At 36.3% G+C, this 22,861-nt stretch overlaps 1 protein-coding gene across 5 annotated transcripts in view; it reads right to left on the bottom strand.

The window, feature by feature from the left end:
* Positions 1–4,475: 4,475 nt before the first annotated feature.
* The window catches only part of ORC3 (origin recognition complex, subunit 3), a 61,095-nt gene continuing 42,709 nt past the window's right edge, over positions 4,476–22,861 (bottom strand). For 3 of the 5 annotated variants that reach the window (XM_008590608.1, XM_008590612.1, XM_008590610.1), the window contains 7 exons: positions 15,259–15,392; positions 13,379–13,458; positions 12,123–12,223; positions 7,656–7,797; positions 6,474–6,590; positions 5,530–5,609; positions 4,476–5,012 (listed from right to left, as the gene is read on the bottom strand). In XM_008590608.1, coding sequence (XP_008588830.1) covers positions 4,907–5,012; positions 5,530–5,609; positions 6,474–6,590; positions 7,656–7,797; positions 12,123–12,223; positions 13,379–13,458; positions 15,259–15,392 — 760 coding nt within the window. In that variant the 3' untranslated portion in view covers positions 4,476–4,906. Of the gene's footprint in view, positions 5,020–5,529; positions 5,610–6,473; positions 6,591–7,655; positions 7,798–12,122; positions 12,224–13,378; positions 13,459–15,258; positions 15,393–22,861 lie in introns of all 5 variants that reach the window. The other 2 variants (XM_008590609.1, XM_008590611.1) reach the window with 2 other exon arrangements.

Here is a 22,861-nt window from a genome sequence, read left to right as displayed (position 1 = left end):
GCCACCGGGCCGGCCCCTGAAAGTGCTTTTAATAAGGAAATACCTACAGAATTGAGTGCTAACAGTCATCTTTTAGTAAAAGGCAGTTCTGATATTATACTGTACTTGGGTTACTGTAATGTGGTTGAGTATCTCTGATTAACAAGGGTACATAGCTAGGTAGAATTCTTTTGTATTTTTGAGGGAAAAATGGGCAATCTGAGAAAAATATGGGTGGTTTGAAATTATCAAAGCTATCTTTGGCTTATGGCAAGAACTTGACCTTAAAGAAAATGATCCTCAAACATATTTATATCTGGAGAGCTTTTAAAAGATTCTCAGGCTCCACCCCTAGAGACTGCTTTAGAAGACTGGGGGGAAGGAGGACTGTTGGAATTCGTTTAATATGCTCTGTAGGTGAACCAAGTAGCTAGGGTTGGAAATGATTGTCTTTGCCTCATTTGGATTCTCTTTACTGCCCCTTACAGTAATTGGTGTTAATAAGTGGATATTCTGGCAGTCCTCTCTTCCTGCATCCATTTTCTTTCTTTCTACTAGATCATTCCCATAAGGATAATAAACATATTCAAATTTTTGTTCCTATATCCCTCTCCAATTATCACTATTTTTTTACTGCTTCCTTTTATAGTGAAACTCAAGAATTTTCTAAACTTCCAGTTTACCCCCCCTGCCACGCTCCCTTTTCATTAACTTATTAGGAAAAAATTCACAGAAAAGGTGAAAGAATAGTCTAATGATCCACTTAAGTAGTAATTAATATTTTGCCATATTTGCTTCGTATGTATTTTTTTTTTAACTTTCAGATTAGGTTGTAGATGAAATACTTAAATAGGCATCTCCTAAGAATAATGTGGCTCTATATAACCTTCATAGTATTATCCCATTTAAAATACTTCCCTAATTTAATATCAAGTCTATATTAAGATTTTCCCATTAGTCCCCCAAAAGACTTTACAGCCGCCCCCACCCTACATCAGGATTCAATCAAGATTGTAACGTTCCATAAAGACTAGGCCTGTTGTCTTGTTTAATGTTTCTTTGTGGTGACATGTAACCTCTTTTGTCCTTTTGAACATTCTATAAACAAATTTAGGTCTAAAGTTTTCATTAGTTTCAGGTGTTAAGTTTGGACACTTAAGTCATATGATAGGTGATGCCTGTCAGGCTGTCTTCACTACTCCACTACTCTTAGTAAAGTCACCCAAGATTTCCACATTGTTAAATCCAATCAACAATTAGTGTTTTACCTTGAAACACTTTCTTCAGTTGGCCTGCAAGATACTTGCCTGATTTTCCTCCTTTACTGGCTGCTCCTGCTAAGTCTATCTTCTGTTGCTGGCATAATCGTCATTTTCCCTGAACTTTTAATAAAGCATAGACATGGCCCAGAGCTCAACCTTGGGCTCCTTGCCTCTCTCTTCATACTCATTTTAGTGACCTCATGTAATCATAAGGATATCAGGTTTATAGTTGGTCACCTCCCTGTGTGACATCTCCACTTGTATATCTAATAGAAATCTCAAAATTGATGTCCAAAAACCAAACTCATTTTTGCCTCAAACTTTTCCTCCCAATCATTCCCAATCACGTATAACGACGACTCCATTCTTCTAGTTTTTCATACAAAAAGTCTTGGACTCCTTATGTCCTTCATCTAATCTTGGTTCCACCTAAAATCTCACCGTCGCTACTGCTATTACCCTAGTCCAAGACATTGTTACGGTTTGCCTGGATTTTTTCAGTGGTCTCCTAACTGGTCTTTGTTTTGCCTCATTTGTGTCTCCTCATTCATTCCATTCTATTTTCCCAGCAGCCAGTGACCCTTTAAAGATCTAAGTCTTTTTTGGTTAGACGGCTTCCTACTTAAGTAGGTCAAAGACCTTACAAAGGTGTACAGAGCCCTAAATTACCTGCATTCCACCCCATCTAATTCAATTCCTATTGAATTCGCTTGCTCACTCTGCCTTATCGACACCGGCCCCCTGTCCTGTCCTGTTCCTCCAGTGTTACAACTTTTATTACTGCTGTTCTCTGGCTAGAATGCTCTTGATTACCTGCATTCCACCCCATCTAATTCAATTCCTATTGAATTCGCTTGCTCACTCTGCCTTACCGACACCGGCCCCCTGTCCTGTTCCTCCAGTGTTACAACTTTTATTACTGCTGTTCTCTGGCTAGAATGCTCTTCTCCCATAAAACTTCACAAATCATTCCTTCACCACTTTCTTAGATTTTGCTCAAATGTCCAATTTTTAAAATTGTAGCCTCATATGCTGGTTCTCTGCCCTGTTGTTTTTTTTTTCCCCCTGTAACATACCGTATAATTGTCTGTTCTACTCCCTGTGCTAGAATGTAGCGAAGGCGAGGATCTGTTTCCTGAAGTAAAGTGCCTTAGAATAGTGCCCGGCACATGGTACATGCTCAATATGTTTTGAATGAATTTCAAACTACTTCAACTCAGTGTTTTCAGATCAATATGTCATTAAAAGATTTACTGAATTGCTGAATCAGAGTAAGGTATTTTGGTTGAGGTTTTCCTGTATTAAGGAATGAACACAGAGTTGAACTGACATTTCATTGGCTGGCATGAGGGTTTTGTGCTCCATTAATGATCACCACAAGTAAGCTTCATGTTTTAAATTTACAGCTCTTCTGTGTATTCACTGTGAAAATAGAATAGTTTCCATCCTGCTACTCTCTTACCTAATCTTTAAGTAGGTAATGAGGAAAATCAAAGTGGTTCAGGGCATGACATGCATTTGGGTTGCATGAACTCAACTAAGTGTCTAGAAAGAGAAAAAAAATAAAGCAGGGCTATTTATTTTACTAAGGGAACTTGTGCCTCAGATGTGAATCTCCTAGTCTATATGAGGCCAGTTCCTCCATATCTTATAGTGAAAGCATCTTGCTACATGAGAGTTGTCTAAAGAAATGGTTTCTAAACACCGACAATTTTGTCAGGTACTCATCTGCATCATTTGAAAGCTGGAGAAAATCACACTATGTATTGATGGTGTCCTCATTAACATGGAGTATTGGAAAATCTTCCTCATTGCTGACTACCTCACTTAAATCAAGGCAACAGAGATGGAACATCCTTAAGATCATCTACACATTCTTTCCCTAGGTTTTTACCAATCATTGTAAAAAAATGAAACACAGTTGAGGGCACATTTGACTAAAGAATGACTAGAATATTGAGAAAATATATTGACCTGATTGCTTTGAAGGTAAATCATGGAATCTGACTAACTTCACACAATAGAAATGTCTTCTTTGATCATATCCATTTGGCAGAGGCTCTGCTCCATGCCCTCATTCACAGACCCCAAGGATGATAGAGGCTCTGTTTAACACATAGATTCCAAGGTGTCATGGCCTATATCTGTCCAGTTTCTTCCTTAGGGTGGTGGTATTTGTTTGCATAGCATAAATTCCTTAACTTACAAGTTGACAATCCTGTGTGCTTATGTATGGGCATTTAAATTCTGGTGAATAAGAAGAAATCCTGGCATCCTTTAGGTGAAGATGGTAAGATATTTAATATACCTTAACTAATGCTACTCTGGTAATTGTCTTGCTCAAAGCTCTGCAGGGCTAGACGTTTTCTCCTCTGGCTTGTACTTGATTATTTTTGGTACCTTGGGACTTCCCCTTTTTAGCCTTGGCAACATTTTGACAATTTGTTTTGGGGATATATTTCATCTGGCATTTTTACGTGTCAGGGAACGGGGAGAGGGAAAAGTTATCCATTAATGTAAAAACACCATGTTGCCAGAGGTCTTTATTCTAAACCCATATTAATTATTATAATATGTTTAGAATGAAGTTTCTGTAAGTATTTTAATAACCTCCTTTTACACTCCAGAATTTAGTTATATATTATTAAAATTGTCCTCAAAGCACCAAAAAAATGAAAAAGGCCTGTAATTACATAGTTCTACAGTTTGCTAATAACCAAAACGTGGGCCTTTCTGGACGTGGGCCTTTTTTGCTCAGCCATATTTGTATGGTAATTCTGGAATGTTAATAAGTAGTCTTAAAGACAAGTCCCAGAATTCTCTTGGGAGTAGAACATTAAATAATGAATTTTAGGTATCTTTGTTTCATTATGTCCTGATAAGTTCTTGCCATGGGAGAGATCCAGATGTCATTTTATCCAGGCCTTACTTTCCTCCTCTCGGTTTTATAAGTTTGGGATGTGATTTGTAAAGGCCTTCCTTACTGGTTCTAAGACTCCACTATGGGTCATCCAGAAGTAGGATATTTACTGCCTTTTTAAGCATTAAGCGAAACAGCTTGGAACCTTTTAAATTGTAAGACTAAATGAAATCGCGAGGCAGAGGAAACTGTGTAGTCACTAGGAGAAACAAAACTAAGATATTCATACTACTTATTTTAAAACATACTCAAATGAATGCCAGTGCAAGAAATCGGGGATGAAGGAATGAAGCAACTGCTAAACCAACTGCAAATAATTTATACTCCTGGATAAAGGAATTTATTACATTTGTACACTATATGAGGGGTCTCAAAAAGTTCACAGAGCAATTAGTATTATCTTTTAATTCCATTTTTCCATGAAGCTTTTGAAGTACCCTTGTATAGGTTCAAGAATGATTTACTCATAATTTAAGATTTTGTGAAAAGCATGGCAATGATGTGTGAAAAGAAGTTTATTATAATGTAAGCATGTTATCTGTTGGATTTTGAAGTACTCCATAGGTACTCCCAAACACTCGTTTGGGGTTAGCAGTGTACTTTCTGGTTAAACATCACATGGGAATTCATACATTTCTCTTCTCAGCAGAACAGTCTCTCCTCTAATGGTATGTAAATAATGAATGACTGGCCTGCTTTTTACCTTAAGCTAAATGTGATACCTCTGGTTTCACTCATTTGCTTTCTAGCAGCCTCCCCAAGTGAGTCTTGCCACATGGTCAGTCTTCTGTTTGGTAGGTTTTATAAATCCTAAAAGTTCTAGTTCAGAAACAGCTCTAATAAACCGAGCACTGTAGGCTACAGTTAAGGAAATTGGCCATGTTGTATTTTTAACAAAAAGCTAAAAATCTCAACGTTAAAATATTACTTGTTAAACTTAAGTAGAGAGTTCAAATATATACTACCAAATTAAACTACAACCCTAACTGAAAAACATTAAATGTAATTAGAACCCATCAGTAAGACATGAATTTTTCACATAGCATGAAAATTACTCTCCCCCACTTCTAAAAGTACATTAGTAGCCTTAGAAAAATAGAGAATTTAATAATCACAGTTTCATTTTGGTAAATTTTAGGATATGATCTTCATATAAATTTGAGACCAAATATTTCAGGTTTGGTCTCAGATTAAATTCAGAACAAATACTGAGAAATTTCAGTTATTCTGGGATGGTATGGTTAATATTAATGAGTAATAAGGTTGTCTGGAGCACCTCTCTATAAGTCTCTAATGTAGATCTGGAGATACCATAAACTTATATTCTATGTGTACTTGGAGATTATAGAACTGGTTTTAAAAGGATACTGGATAATTTCATTCATTTCTTCTGAAGTTGTAGAATTTGCATCCATTTTTTCAGCAGCTGTCACAACTGTTGCAAAAGCCTTTTGAACAGACAAAGAGAAGAAAATAAAAATCTCTTCAATGCCAAACATCTTTTACTACACTTCCTTTGACGGCTCTGTAATTAAGCCAAGTCTAACACTGTGCTGCTGCTGCTGCTGCTGATAGCTGGCACATTTTTTTTTTTCATTATCAAATTTCAGATTTTCAAAACTATACTGATGATCACTTTAAACCAATTATACATTAAAAGATAATGTAATCGTTCCTCCCTTACCCCAGGAAAATGCCTATTTTTCTTGGAAGCAACCAATTACAGACATTTTTTAGCAGTGACAAGACATCTGTCAAATAGGGCCTACAATGAAGTGAAGAACTTTGTAATACTATTCTGAAGAAGGAAGAATAGTTATTTTAAACAACAGTTGTCCATTGTCTTGCTTTGCCAAGTATTCCTTGTACTTCCTGATTGCTAAATCTGTTGTGCAGTCATTCCAGTATTTTTTTTTCTTTTATGCAAGGAGGTTAATGCTAGTTAATAATATACTTCTTTATTTTGTAGGATAACATAGAACTGACCTAAGTTGTTTAGCTTTTGCTTAATGCTAACTATTGCATTAGATCACATACTTATTTTAACCTAGTATGAACACAGAATTGGTCTGGTTGAGGAATGGAGGGTCAGAGAGCAAGGGATTGGGAGTGGGGATTGTTGAGCTGCTATTGTCAAAGGAACTTTTGAAGTATGAGGTAATTTATGCTTTCCAAATAAAAGACAAGGTGTTAAAAAAAAAATAAGGGTTCAGAAGTACTAAAAGTATAAAGTTATTCCAGGAAAGTTCAGAAATTAACCATCGATGGTTGGTTAGACAAATATAGAGCTTGCTCTTTCCCCTGTGACCTACCTCTGACCAGTCCACAAGGTTGATTAGTCTGCTACACTCTAGGTGCAGTTTATATGCTATGCAGATGTCTGGAGCAATATTTGGAATGCAGCCTTCTTCACTTTTCAGTGCTTCATTCTAAAAAATAACAGTAAACTAAGATGACTACCTTTTAGAAATAATTAGGAACAAAATCAGACATTAATGAACCCCTAACCTTAATTTAGTAAATCAGTAAATGGAATCTTTTGGTTTCCTTTACTTAGTGAGTCTACTCTTCAATAGTTAGCCCCTTGTTTAAGTTTAGGTCTTGGTCATAATCCTTCTAGTTCTTAATCATTAGCAGAATATTCCCAGGATCAAAAGACAAGCATATTTTTCATTTTAATAATAAATTATTAGTTCCTGAGACCCTAATGCATTTCTCAGTTCCTTAAAAAGCTTATGGAATTCTTTGAGAATGTTCAATAAAATGGTACTTCCAACATTTATAATTAACTGAATTCTAGCAATTACTGTACTATATTAGTAAATAGCAACATACCACTATCAGAGGTATAAGTTATCTCTCAAAGGAAAAGACTATGTTGTCAACACTGCAGATCTTAAGCCTTATAGAAACCATTGATGTTTTTTCAACTTATTTGAAATCCATTATTCTTACTGAGAAACACAAAATCTCACATACACACCCAACCTGGAAATTATAACATCTCTCCAAAGACTGCTGCAATCACATCAGTTCTGTTCTGTGACCCACCACTAGCCAAGAAGATAGACTTTGGTTTAAAATCTAAGATAAAATCCCAGAGTCTTTCTTTATTCCATTAGATACAACCATTCAGATCTTTAAGTAATTTCATTAGGCCATACTGCTATAATGTCTACAGGAAACATTTCCTTTATTTTCACAAGAATATTAGTAACACTATACTCTCAAGTCTTAGTGCTTATGATCTGGTTTTATCACATGAAGGGCAGACAGTTTATATGTGGTCAAAAATCGGCACATCAGTTGACCACTGATTAACACCTTCATTTGGTCAGAAAACTCTAAAGTCTAAAGGATTTTTAAAAATATATGAAAGGTGCAAGCTTGAGCTGCCAACTTTCTGCTCATTAAAATAGAACTGCAAATGTACAATATTTTTGTGACAATGAAGCTTATGGCCTGAGCTAAACTGTCAGAGATCTGCTTCTTACCTTTAGGTAATAATAAGGATTGTTAAGTGCAGTGTGGAGAGCGATTCGTGGAGCAGCATTTAAGTGCTCACGAAGGGCGTGGGCAGCACTGAAGTACGCCACCTCATGCAGAGGCTGTGTCTCAGGACGCAGAAGGTATTCTCTGAAACAGCCGAAGTCAGGTATCAGCTTTTAAATAAGCACAGGTTTATTTTCAATATAACATTTTTGTCAATCCTCTGTAGAGGACTGAACAATTTACTTAAAAAGCAAAATCAACAACAACCAAAAAGAAAACAAATCCAAATATCAGATCCAGTGCAGTTCATTCAGAATTGAACCTCTTCCATATAATATTTTTAAAAACTTCCTCCAGACTCTTTACAGTATAAGGGACTATATATTTCAGATGCTAATAAAACCTGTAAGAACAAATGTACATATACTTCATTTCTGCTCAAAGTTCTTAAGACAGAATTTCTTAAAGTATTAATTAATTTCTTTAAACAAATTATTAGAAAGCCAAGAGATCCACATTCTGTACCATAGCAAATATTTTAACTCTTAGCAGTGTTAAAAACAGGCCTCAGGCCTGGAATGAGGAGTCTGGAAAATTCTCTTTGTATCACAGAAAATGTTTTAGTTGCTATCTTTCATAGAAATGATACCTCAAAAGTTTTTAATACATTAGAATTACTTTTTACTTTAGAAGGCAGAAAAGGCTAAATTTTAGTTTCAGAGTATTGAAAAACACACTGTTGGGCCGGCCCGGTGGCGCACTGGATAAGTGCACCGCTTGGGAAGCGCGGCGGCGCTCCCGCCCGAGGGTTCGGATCCCACATACAGATCGGTTCCCGCTCACTGGCTGAGCGAGGCGTGGGAGCAACACCGAGGGCTGCGGTCCGGTACGGGGGCAACACTGAGGGTTGCGATCCGTTGCCGGACACGGAAAAAGACAAAAAGACAAAAAAAAAAACACACACTGTTCATCAGTAAAATTTCAATTATAAAAAAACCTCACCACAAGTTGGGATTCTTCTCTTATTTTCTGCCTATGAGCTAGATGAGAAACTAATTTTAATAAAATCTGAACTTAAAAAATATAGCATTAAAATGTTCACTTTGAATTTATAATGAGCCCATCAGCTGGTCTGTGCCATGACAATGACATCACTTTTAGGTGGCCTGGAGGGTAGCAAATTGGAAGTGAGAAGCTTCGGCACACACAAGTCAAAGACAATCACTAATTGGATTAAAGTAGTTAGCTCATATGCCTTCATAAAGAAAATTCCCGGGGCTTAACGCCCTGAACTTAAAGCATTTTGGCCAGATTGTGGCCAGACCTGAGCTTAAAGCATTTTGGCCAGATTGTGTCAGCTCCTTTTCCCACCACAGTGCAGAAAGAACAAAGCAGCTACCTCAGTCCATCAACCAGGGACATTATCCTCCTCTTCCAGATGTCCTGATTTTCTCTCTTCCTTCTGTAGACAATACCACTGCCTAAAAAATACCCCTACATCTGCTCTGCCCTGGTGTGGTTAGTGGCTTTAAAGAAGAGAGAAAGTGAAGAGTATTCCACACGTACATCACTCCTCATCACCTCCCTTCGTCTCATTAGTTCCTAACACCCTGCTCATTCCATGTCAGATGCTGCTCCTTCTCCAGAGTCAACTGGAAAAAAACCATTTGCAAAGAGTGTGACTTTGACTTGACCCTCACTAAGGACCAGCACTCCATACCTGAAGTACTGCTAACACCTTAATTGCTTAAGGTTGAGTTAATTTAGCTTAGCCTCAGGAAATGGTTTCTGTGATGCTGATTGCTTCCCTGGATGGCTGGCTACCAACCTGTTATTTCTGACCATAAACTCTTCCTATACTAACCTCATGTAGTCACTCCCCAATTATTATACATGGCTATCATTAAAAAAGATTGGAAACCTAACAAGGCAACAAGACAGCCAATTTCAGACACTCAAACTATTGCCTCATATTTGTACTCTTTTCTCTTTTTAACATCTTTACACGTAATGTTTGGAAATTCAGGCAATTTCCAAGGCCCAAAGGCCTTTTTGGATATCCTCAAAGAAACTCCATTAGAGGCAAAATAAAATATCTGCCTTTATTTTGTTTCCACTGGGCTACATTAGTTGAACAACAACAGTGACAAAACAACATCGTACATTATAATTTTTACCCAACTGTAGGCTTGGAGATTGGCATAGAAATATACTTCTGCAACTGATTTGCTATTGGGCTACAAAGTTCAGCTTGATTTTGATGATAACAGTAATTTAGAAAGTGGCAACTTATTCTCCACTCTCAAGATCTGGCAACTTATTCTTTCTTGCCTGTGAGTATTTTTGTCAAGAGTTGCTCATGGTATACTGTGAACCCCACACCTCCTAAAGTCTACTGCTTATATATATATATATATATTTTTTTACTGGAACATAGTTGGTTGTACATATCTGTGGGGTACAACATTGAATATCAATACCAGTGTGCAATATGTGATGTTCAAATCAGGATAACTAGTATATTAGTATATTCCTCATTTTCAATGTAATCAATTTTCATGGCCCTCTACCAATTCTTCCCTTTCACCCTTCCCTCTCCCCCTTTCCTACCCCCAGCAACCTCAGTTCTCTCTCTCTCTCTCTCTTTTTCTGTTAGCTCCGACATATAAGTGAAGACATGCAGTATTTTTCTTTCTGTACCTGGCTTATTTCACTTAATGTAATTTTCTAAGTTCATCCACATTACTGCAAATGGCAGTATTTCATTCTTTTCTATGGCAGAGTAGTATTCTATTGTATAAATATACCGCATTTTTATTATCCAGTCATCTTAAATGCCAACCTAAACATTTATCTTTAAAGGACATCTTTTCCCTAGAACTCCAAGCTGTGTTCAAACATCTGTGATGTGGCCCTTGGAGGCAGTATGGAGGAACGGAAATGGCATTCTGAGTGATGTCAGGAGTCTGGGACTGTGTGACCTTGCACAAGTATAGCCTCTCTCGTGGGTCTAGCTGCCACATGACTGCCCACGTCCCTTTTAGCTCTAAAGTACTACAATCCTAATCTTTTCCCTCCTAGGACAGACCATCTTGGTAAAAACAGTAAATATTAGGGCATGTAAGATTTTGTGATTTCACAACACAACTCATTTCAATAAGTACTCAAAAAGATAAATAGTCAGACATATTAGGTCAAAGACCACAAAAAGGGAATAGTTGGTGTGTTTCAATTAGGATAATTTAAATTATCCTACAATTTAGGATATGTAGGAACTCAGGAACATGACATTTGGCCTATAAATGATGATAAATCACACTGCAAAATAATTTTTAATTTTGGCTACAATGGTCATAACTTGTTAAAGTTTGAGCCTAGAAACTATAAGAACAGGAAAGCCCAGTAGGGCAAGGTTAACTCTATGAGTTCTAAAATATAATTTTTGGCCAATAGGTCAGTTCAATATTGCAATATATCACTTTGTTATGACACACCTCTCTGTCTTTAACCATCCTTTTGTCACAATTGGTTGATCATTTTGGACCTATTTCATGGCATTAGTAATTTCTCCCCAATGACCAGGAACAATGACTCCTCCCCCATGTTGTTTTGGAAAATGGAACTTTTCATTTTCAGGAAGGACAGGTAATTTATCAGAAAACCACTCTTTTTCTTCATAACTGAGTTGCTATTTTTTTTTCAGTACTTGATTCTATTCAGTACCTAGCCTGCTGTTGAGTTTAAAAAACAGAATAAACAACGATAATGGGTTTTCTTCTACTTTTTAACTATTAAATTGTTTTCTTTTGCACACTTATTCCAACTTTCTGAAAGGTAGCTTAAGTGGGTGATTTTACACAGCTACATAAAGCTGACTTTGGGGAAATCCATGAATTGGAATGATCTGGGTTTCCTAAGAAGGAATCATCTGAAAGTACAGGCTAGACTGGTGGACTTCTAAATTTACTGAGTACATGTCTCATTGTGTTTAGTGCTGGAAATGAGCTGCAACTGGTATTCTTAAGAATTAGAAATTGTTTATTCAGGATAAAATAAAACAGCATGGCTAGTCTGCTCTGTATGTTTTCTGGGCTTGGCCCAAATCCAGCATTTACTCCTTGCAAAGACAAAGCAAGGAAAAAGTGTAATGAAAACACTCTGCTATTAGAAAGGAGAAAAACACTCACTTTCTATCTCCTTGTCTCTCTCCACCTAGCCTCAGGCACTAGATCAAATTTAAACCTGTATTCTTGAACTGACAGTAAAAGAATGTACTAAGTCATTTAATTATATATATTAATAAGGATGGAAAAGGAATAAAAATTACAATTCTAAGCTGGAAGCAGGGATATGAAAAACATAAAGCCTAATCTAGGAGAATATGTCCTAGATTGGCTATGGATAACTATTATGCCAGTGTTATCTGGAAAAATAGCATGATTTTTAGCTCTTACAAGTAATAGACTCACCTCACTAGACAGTCAATGAAGTTTACAACTTTTTCTCTGAGTACTTCAAACTTGGTTTGCTTCTTACTTGTTCTTCTTAACTCCTTCATTTCCAATAAGGACTACGGATGAAAGAACATACCTTTTCTAGTGATCCTGAGACAGAAAACCCCTCAGAGGGAGATCTGTTGCTCAAGCAGAGGCAGCTAATGCCCAGTCCGTAAGACAGGATGTGCAGAGAAAGAACAGATCAAAATGGGTTTTGTTTATTTTTTATTTTTAAGGTCTGGTAAGAATCTTTCTTTCCTCCTAAATGTTTTGGTGTAAATACACATCAAGGGAAATATCAGGGAAAGAGGAAAAGGGCAATTCACTTCATTATTAAGTTATATTGCAGAGTGCTCATTATTCACAGTCCATTATCTCATTTAAGAAAAGGACTTAGAGGGCCGGCCCGGTGGCGCACTGGAGAGGGCGCTGCTTGGGAGTGTGGCGGCGCTCCCGCCGAGGGTTCGGATCCCATGTGGAGACCCGTTCCCGCTCACTGGCTGGGCGCGGTGCGGGTGCAACACCGAGGGTTGCGATCCCGTTGCTGGTCAGTAAAAAAGACAAAAAGGAAAAAAAAAAAGAAAAGGACTTAGAAAAAGAAGACAAAAAACCTTGCCTTTTTGCCATACCAACAGAATAGATTCCACGTGTTTTGTTTCACTTAGATTGAATTTTTACTCTATATTTATCATAACTTGGTATCAGGGTACAAAGAAGGTTCTTTTCTTTTCTTTGACAAGCAAGATCCTAAAGTTAGAACTATCTGAAAAAGAATATACTGGACATACTATAGCTCAATTTTTGCTTAATACTGTGAATATGCATTTAAAAAATCAAGAGAAGTAAAACTAATGAGTTAGGCTCTTTTAAATCTTCCAGTCTGAACAAACAGAAAAAAAAAATACATCAGATAAATAATCTGATTCTTTTTTACAACTACCTTCCCATTTTCACTATTGCTAGTTAATTCTACTTCTCTTTCTAGGCCTACAGGAACAGTTTCCACCTGTGTTGGCTGGTAAATTCCAGACTATGTGTGTGTATAGACTGAGAATGGCAGTGGGATAAACAGGATGTTCAAGTTAGGAGTGAGTTACAAAGTCTGCTTTGTTCCTGCTTGTGGTTTAAAAAACAAAATCAAAAACATCCAAGCAGAGCTAATCTAGAGCACAAACTGAAAAAGGCGAGCATCACAGGATGTAGTTGGTAGGAAAAGAAAGTGACCTGACCTTCTGAAGATGATAGAGGTCTGTCTTCGGAAGCCCCTTTGACTGTGACCCAGAAGCATCTTCTTCCTCTTTGGCATCTGCTTTTAATATAATACCAGTGAACAACAATTACAGTCAATTCAAGTCAAGAGAACAAACATTTCTACTAATCCAAAGGAAGTAAAGTTTCACCTTTTTTAATGTGACAAGAGATCAAGGTTCCATCAGATAAATTTTTTTCCAAAAGCTGAAGGTCAATAAATACTACATAGTTTATGCTATAGAGAGGTCTTCAAAAAACCAGCCCCCGAATTTTAAGTGTTACCACAATGAAAACAATACAAAATACAACTAAACAACCCCCCCTCAAACCAACAGCAAAAAGCCTCAAATATTTATGTTGTTATAAATAGCTTTTAAAAAAAAAATCAAACAAACTTAAATGGTTTTCCTCTGATTATGCCAAGATTATAAACACCACAATCTATACACTGGCAAGCCAGGTCTCAATCTTCCAGGTCACTATTTTTGACACAACGAGTATGAAGAGATTAGTGTGTAAAAGTTTTGAAATAATCTAGTAAAACATTAAGTGCCTCATGGTTCTTTAGCAAAGGGAACAGAAAACCATAACTGGTAAAATGTACAGTTGTGCTTCTTCTAGATAGCCTGAGGCTCTGATAGCCCCATCCAAGTGTGGGGTGGGTTTTAGAAACTTGACACTCCCATGATTTGTCTGGCCTAAATCTAAGACAGCAGAGTTCAGCTAGAGAATAAGCACTGTTCTGAAAGAATTGTTGTTCTACCAGAATAATACCATACTTTGGTGCTAGAAACCAAAGAGCCCATGAAAAGTTGATGATGGCGGCAGGGGTACCCCATGACCTGAGACTGGGGCGGGTGAGGCCTGTAGGGCCAAGGCTGGAAGCTGAGCCTAATAAAGTTCTTCCACCACCCCCCAAACCAAAAAGTTGTTCTACCAGAATAATACCATACTTTGGTGCTAGAAACCAAAGAGCCCATGAAAAGTTGATGATGGCGGCAGGTGTACCCCATGACCTGAGACTGGGGCGGGTGAGGCTTGTAGGGCCAAGGCTGGAAGCTGAGCCTAATAAAGTTCTTCCACCACCCCCCAAACCAAAAACCACCACTACAACAAAGTTAATGATGAACATCAACCCATAGTGGCCCATCAGAACAAAGAAGCCCTGGAGCATTAGGGAACAGAACATGGCTACCTATCCATAATCAGGCACCCTGGGCATTCATTAAATACAAATGATCATGTGTAGGTCACATAATATAAAGGAAATTGTAACCCTCAACACTGAGTACAAAGCTGCCTCAGTTCATTTAAGACTGAGAGATTCAAGCTTCTGTAAATCCAATAAAGAAAGCCTGATACATATTTTGGTAATCAGCATACCAATGAGCCTCATTGCTGTGAAAGCAGTTCATAGCTATTAATTTTTCAGGCTTACAAATGATTTATGCAGTGTTTTTGAAATCTATAAAGAACTTGATGAAATGCTTAAGAAAAAACATCTAAAAGAGGTTCTTAATTAAGATGCCCTGCTACTCTCCAATCTTTTTTCTTTCTTTTCATTGCATATTTATTTAAGGTAAATCTGCCAAACTGTTATGCACCTGGAAAAATATATTTTTTTCTGCCCATTTGATGCCCTTCACTGTTTAAACCAAATCTGGAACAGAAATATGTGGCCTATTTGTAACTGTTAAGATGTGATATTCTGAGGCTTGGCATACCGATCATGAATTACTTTATCTCTTCATCTCTCAGCATATCAGAACCCGGGGTCTTCCATGTCATTTTAGTTATTTATTTTAGTTACTTAGTTTTAGTCATAGGCAGTAAAACTGGCAGCATATTATACTCTTACCATCAAGGCTCTGAAATTGGGCCAGGAACTCCTGTATTTTCTTTGCTGTGCTGCCAAGCAGCTTTTCAGAAGAGGACTTAAAAACCTTGAGACATTTCTGAAGTATGGTCATCAGTTCATCCTTTGCCAACATCCTACAACAGAATCAATGATGGCAGTGACAGGAGATGTAATATAACTAGAAAATTAACATCCTTAAAAAACATTTTCTACATATTAAATGGTTCTGCTCAGAAAAAAAATGGCATAAATTCTTCATTAGCTACTAATGTATGTGATATTCAGAAATATTCTTGAAGAGTTCTCATGATAAAACTTAGCTTAGAAAATTTACAAGATCTGGGTTCATAGCCTGGCTCTGACATTAATTATGTTTGTAATATAGAAGAAATTTTATATATACATCTCTGATTCTTGGTTTCCTTATTTGTAAAATGGAAATAATAACTCATATTTCACAGGGTAGATGGAGACTTAAAAATAAAATGAGAAGATGCACTTGAAGAATCTAACACAGTGCTTACAACACAGTAGACATTTAATCTTAGTTTCCTTTTCTTTCTAATCTAATGTACATATGAGACAAGAAATGTCTACCAAGGATATGGCACGTATGCTAAATGCAAACTTGTTTGAAAGGATCAAAAATATGAGGATCACAATCATTCTCTAATTATTACCATTTAAACTATGCTTTACATCTCCCATGGGCTTTATAATTACCAGTCAGTAAATCTACTGAACTTTAAACAAGGAAGGCAATTCTGGTTGTTATTTAGAGCACAGAGTGGTTGAGTAACTCATTCAAGGCCATGGAGAAAATCTTTGTTAGAAATGGAGAGAGAACACAGATATTCTAAAACTGGAATTCTGTCCTCAGAGCCATTACTTATAGGACCTGTCCACTAAGATCATACTCAGTAACAGCATCAGATGAAGTCAATATCAGTAATTATTAAGTGGTGGCATTACACAGGTATACACATTATTCTCAGCAGATAATGATGAAAAATTCTAATATTAACCCTGAGGAAACAATCAGACAAATCCAGAATGTGGAGCATTCTATAAGACAATTAACTTATGTTTGACATTTTTCATAATAAAAAATTTGAAAAAATATTAATATTACTAAGTTAGGTGACTACTGAGAAATTAAAATGGTTACTTCAACCAAAATTTAAACCAAAACCAAAACAAAAATTGTACACAACAAATAAATATAGAAATTGGTAGGGGTGGACAAAATGTAAATTTTCTTCCAGTTTTAAGAAAAAGTATAAAATCTTCTCTTCGTCTTTCTACAATAATTATCTAAAGTGTAATCTTCACAAAAGGCAACTAATGGGTCAAAGAAAAATAAGCCAAGACATTTCATTCTTGATCACATTTGAGATTATTTAAAATTTCTGGCTTTCCATTGCCCAGAGAGAATTAAACTGTTAAGAGAGTTAAAGTCAGATACACTCAAACAATCTGCTATACTTGACCTTTAGCCATACTCAAATAGACAAGATTAGCATTTCTAGTGTCCAAGGACTCACCAGCACTGGCTTGCTTGGAAGGTAGAAGAGGCTGATGTTATGCTGGTGGGAGGCCTAACTCACACATTAGCAGTACACTAAAGATTAGTTTCCCAGGCTACAAGCAGCCACATCTGCATCATTTTGAACTTCAAATAACTTAATATCGAGGAAGTCCACACCTAGCCTAATATTCACCTTCAGGATGCCAAAAAAATGGGATTATGTTATACAATTTTGAAACAAAACTTTATTAGTCAGAACTTTTATTGTGGTAGGTATTTGACTAGAGGAGGTAGATATTTCACCTCAATCATAAACTTCCAGGGATTCTGATAGTTTCACTCCTCTTATTTTTAGCCAAAGATTACTATTTCTAGAGTAGCAAAAAATCCTACACTTTCTCAAATACTCTTTGGTTTAATGTAAAACAAGGCTTGAGGTAAAGCTGATTAGAAATAATAATTTAACCAATCCAATAAAGTCACTAGTTAAAATTTTTTCCAGTAAGATTATATACACATAGGATCAACAAAGATGCCTGATATTACTGTTATTCAACATCATTCTAGAGTCTAGTTGCTATAATAAATTAAGAAAAAGAAGTGGTATACAAATGAGAAAGGAAGATATAATTTGTTATTTGCATATGATGTGACTGCAAAGTTAGAAAATCTAAAAACCATAACTGTATTAGAGAGTGTAAAAGAGTGTATGAATATAAGATAAATATATTTATGTATGTGTATATACAGCCATATACATCCATAACATGTAATCAATACCTTACATTAAACTATGTAATAGGAAAAAAAACCTGTCCAATATGGCAACAAAAACTATAGAATACACAGCAATACACTTTATAACAAATGTGTAAGAACTATATAAAAAAAGAAAGCCCTGAATAAATGAATAGATATTTTAAGTTCTAACACTAAATATTGTAAAGATCACTCTAAATTAATCTATACTTTTAAACACTGTTTGAAACAAAATACTAATGGGTATATTTTAAAACCCAGTAAAATTATTCTAAAATGTATCTGGAATAATAACTGCTCTTAAAAAAAGGAATGATGTATGTATACTTGACTATGTGTAGTGGGGCTATTAACCAAAGGTATTAGCTACCTTTGATTAAAATCAGATGGTACTTAGACAGGACTAGCCAGGTCAACAAAACAGAATAAGAGCCTAGAGAGAGATCAAGGTATAAATGAGAGTTGGTATATGACAGAGGTAGCATTTCAAATCAGTGGGAAAGAGATGTTAAGTGTTAGAATTAACTATGTTTTTAAAGAATAGATCACTACCTCACATTATACACATGAATATATTTCAGATAGAATAAAATGTGAGTACGGTGTGGGAGCAGGGGAAAGAACTAGCCCATCAATCATAAAATACTACAACGGGACAAAGAAAGATATTTAAGCCTGATAATACCCAGCATCAGCAAGAGTGTGGGAAAACACACAGTGATACACTGTTGGTGCAAGTGTATACTTACACAATAGTGTTTATATTTTAGACTAAGAAACTGCACATGTATGTGTTTATTTTGTGGAAATAATTATACAAATGTGGCGTGCACACACTCACCCTCATGATTACTGTTTGTAATAGTGCTGTAGGAAATGGATAGCAAGGAAGCAACCCAACACTAAACGTTGGAGAGCAGCAGTTTATTAGCAGGACCAGATGGGCTCCTGCTCTGAAAATTTGGTCCCCGAACCTAGATCTGACAAGGCTTTTTATAGGCAGACTGTTTCAGGGCTCCTTACATATTTTTTAAAATTTTCTCAGCATTTTAGCGAGGATATGCGGTCTGTGCAGATAAGCTCTTGTTACAAAAGCCAAAAGAACAAGCAGTGATTTATAGCCACAGTAAGAGAACAGTTTCAAGGACACGATATTACTTCAAGAACAAAGCAGGCCTGTCAGAAAATTATTTCAAACTAGTAGAGCAGGCAAATATAGTTTCAAGGACAAAACAGGTTTATGAGAAAGTTACTTTTACATTTTCCAACAACAGTGAAGGATTAGAAACAACCTAAAATATATCAAATAAGAGACTGATTAAATAAAATGTTACACTTTCAAAACACAGGATATATATTCAGCGATGATAAACAATGAGGAAAGGCAATATGTAATACTAATGATGGTAGCTAACATTTGTATGCACATATATGTTATCAAGTATCTTTGGATACTCACACTTTATGATGTAGGTACCATTATTATTCTCTCGTTAAAAATGAGAAAACAGAGGCACAGAGAACTTAAGTAACTTGTCCAGAGTCTCACAGCTGGTAATCGGCAAAGCTGGAATATGAACCTAGACAGTTTTGCTTGGCATCATGCTCTAACCAACCATGCTATGCTGTATCTCAAAACACAGCATCCATAGAAGAATACTAGGTGCGAAACAAAATCACCACCATGACAAAAACAAAACAAACACAAAAAACAAACAAAAAAGCAAATTGTGGAACACTGTACATAGTATGATTTAATATGTTTGTGCCTGGAAAAAAATCTGAAGTATAAATTGCTAACAGTAGGTGACTGGTTTTCAAAGTTATATGACACAAGGGGTAATATCAGAAATGTATTATTATTTTTTCATTCAGATTACTATTAGAGTGACTACAGCAAGCAGTTTGGCTAAACCAAATCTAACTGAACGATTACTTGAAAACTGCTCTTAAAAAAAGGAATGATGTATGTATACTTGACTATGTGTAGTGGGGCTATTAACCAAAGGTATTAGCTACCTTTGATTAAAATCAGATGGTACTTAGACAGGACTAGCCAGGTCAACAAAACAGAATAAGAGCCTAGAGAGAGATCAAGGTATAAATGAGAGTTGGTATATGACAGAGGTAGCATTTCAAATCAGTGGGAAAGAGATGTTAAGTGTTAGAATTAACTATGTTTTTAAAGAATAGATCACTACCTCACATTATACACATGAATATATTTCAGATAGAATAAAATGTGAGTACGGTGTGGGAGCAGGGGAAAGAACTAGCCCATCAATCATAAAATACTACAACGGGACAAAGAAAGATATTTAAGCCTGATAATACCCAGCATCAGCAAGAGTGTGGGAAAACACACAGTGATACACTGTTGGTGCAAGTGTATACTTACACAATAGTGTTTATATTTTAGACTAAGAAACTGCACATGTATGTGTTTATTTTGTGGAAATAATTATACAAATGTGGCGTGCACACACTCACCCTCATGATTACTGTTTGTAATAGTGCTGTAGGAAATGGATAGCAAGGAAGCAACCCAACACTAAACGTTGGAGAGCAGCAGTTTATTAGCAGGACCAGATGGGCTCCTGCTCTGAAAATTTGGTCCCCGAACCTAGATCTGACAAGGCTTTTTATAGGCAGACTGTTTCAGGGCTCCTTACATATTTTTTAAAATTTTCTCAGCATTTTAGCGAGGATATGCGGTCTGTGCAGATAAGCATTGATTATTAAGAAATGATTATACTTGTATTACTACCAGGTAAATGGTTCAAAGGACTGTGATACTTGTGTTAAAAGATTTATAGGTTGTCATTTTTTAAAAAAAGTTTCCTTAACTAAGACAGAAAGAGAATTATTTAGCAATCATTAAAAGCAATCATCCTGCAGGGCAATGGAGTGCTCTGCTTCATCATGCAAAAAGCCAGTAATTTCTGGTTAAGTACTAATTATAAAAAGTCTGATTACGAGAACATGCTGTAAGGAGAAACTGGCTAATCCATGGCTAATGCAAAGATCTTCTGACTAATGAGTGCTCAAGCTCTAAACAGACATCTTTGAAATAATTCAAAATGCAAATAGGCAAATATATACCATCAATGAAGACTAGAAGTTAAGAAAATAAAAACAAAAAAGCCTGTAAAAACAACCTACTCACAGAGATCATTTTCAAAGACTAACATAAGAAAGCAATCATACATGATCGTAACAATGAAACAGAAACCAGAAGTATGTATAACTCCTCCTAAGCCTTGATATTTCATGTTAGACTCCCCTTCCTCCGAGAAGCTGTCTGAATTCACAAATGGAGGTTAACTGATTAGTCTAATGGTTCCTTAGCATCACAGATCTTACACACCACAGCTCCTATTAATCTGTATTGCAGCTGCCTGTCTACGTATCCACCTGAATTTCTCACTTAACCAAAATTCTGTGTAGGTAAGGGACAGGGTCATCTCTGTCAACAGATTGATGGCCCCACAAATCAAGCATTAAAAAAAAATACCATTTTCTGGGGCTGGCCCGTGGCTCACTTGGGAGAGTGCGGTGCTGATAACACCAAGGCCAAGGTTTCAGATCCCTGTATAGGGATGGCCAGTTAGCTCACTTGGGAGAGCGTGGTGCTCACAACACCAAGCCAAGGGTTAAGATCCCCTTACCAGTCATCTTTAAAAAAAAAAACAAAAACATTTTCTGAATGGATGAACAAGGCAGTGACCATGCAATGATAAAGAACTTGATGATCTCAGGCCTTAGTGAAGCACAGTTTCTCTAAGATGAATGGTCCTCAAACTAGCTCATGAGGGGGAGTACCTGGAAGTCATGGTGCCCTTTGTAGGATGCTCTGCTTTTTGGGGGAAACACTGTGTGTCAAAATGAATACATTTAAAATAAAATATACCCATATTTTACTGATATACTTTAAAAGTATAACCCAGAGTTCACAAGAAAAAAAAGCTGTCAAGTTAAACTTGATCAGTTATGTCTGAGTTTTAAAATTAATATTTCTTAACTATCTATTCATCTTAATAGCAGAAAAGTGGTAGCAGGTACTAAATGTTCAATAAAGAAAAACTTAAAATACAAATTCAGATCTTATTTCTATTCACTGAGATAAAAAAACACTGCTCACTATTAGCAGTGGAATACTTCAGTCCAGTTTTGGAACCAATTTGAGATCAACTGCCTAAAGCTATCCAGTTTCTCCACAGATAGACTTCTTTCATGGCTTCATTTTTTCCTCTTTTTTTTAAAAACCTTTTTTTATTCCCTTTTATATTCTAGAACAGTGTTTCTCAAAGTATGGTTCCTGGGCTATCTGTCTGAATGTGCTGGAGTGCTGTTAAATGCTGATTCCTGCTGACCACCACACCCTCGTTGTCAACAATGTAATTCAGAATCTTTAGGGAGGAGGGCAGAAATCTACATGTTTAACACACCTCAGCTGATTCTTATGCATACTAAACCATTATTTGAAGAACAGTGACTCTCAACATCTTTTACTTTAAATGGGGTTTCAACAATTTAGCTGTTTGATTTCATGACAAGCCTAAAGTAATTCTGGAGGACCTGATGTGATGCAAATTCAAAATTGTAAAATCCTGTTCTAAATTAAATATAGCTCCTGCACGAATAATCTAGATCATTGTTAAGTTAGATTATTACTATTTAGGAAGCATATCACAGATTGTGGAGCTGTGTCATTTTTCATAACCTAGATCTTTAAATATCAACTAAAGTTGATCTGCTGAGTCAGGAAGCAATGCATTATTCAGATTTCAAATTTCTAGTCTCTTTGGACTAAGCTGAAGTGATCAAATATTAATAGCATTATTTGAGTCATGTTTTTAAGTCAATGAAACGTGAGCTGACCTACTAATATATTACTGTTTAAGTCAAAAGTCTTACTCAGAAATTAGGGTAATTCCTTTCAGTCTAAAGTAAATTTCTCCAGCTATCAATCTACTTCAATTTGTAAAACTGTTTCTGTAGCAAGCTAATAAGGTTACACTTGGGATAAGCAGACTAGACACCATGGATGTAAATCATACCTTTCATCAGCGTATCCACGGTGTACAAGGGTACTCAAAAAAGTTAATGGAAAGACTCAAAGTATGGTTCCTGGGCTATCTGTCTGAATGTGCTGGAGTGCTGTTAAATGCTGATTCCTGCTGACCACCACACCCTCGTTGTCAACAATGTAATTCAGAATCTTTAGGGAGGAGGGCAGAAATCTACATGTTTAACACACCTCAGCTGATTCTTATGCATACTAAACCATTATTTGAAGAACAGTGACTCTCAACA

The sequence above is a fragment of the Galeopterus variegatus genome, unplaced genomic scaffold, assembly GCF_000696425.1.
Source record: "Galeopterus variegatus unplaced genomic scaffold, G_variegatus-3.0.2 Scaffold6228, whole genome shotgun sequence".
Taxonomy (NCBI): domain Eukaryota; kingdom Metazoa; phylum Chordata; class Mammalia; order Dermoptera; family Cynocephalidae; genus Galeopterus; species Galeopterus variegatus.
Note: the sequence above shows the minus strand (reverse complement) of the source record. Positions and strands in the feature narration are given on the sequence as shown.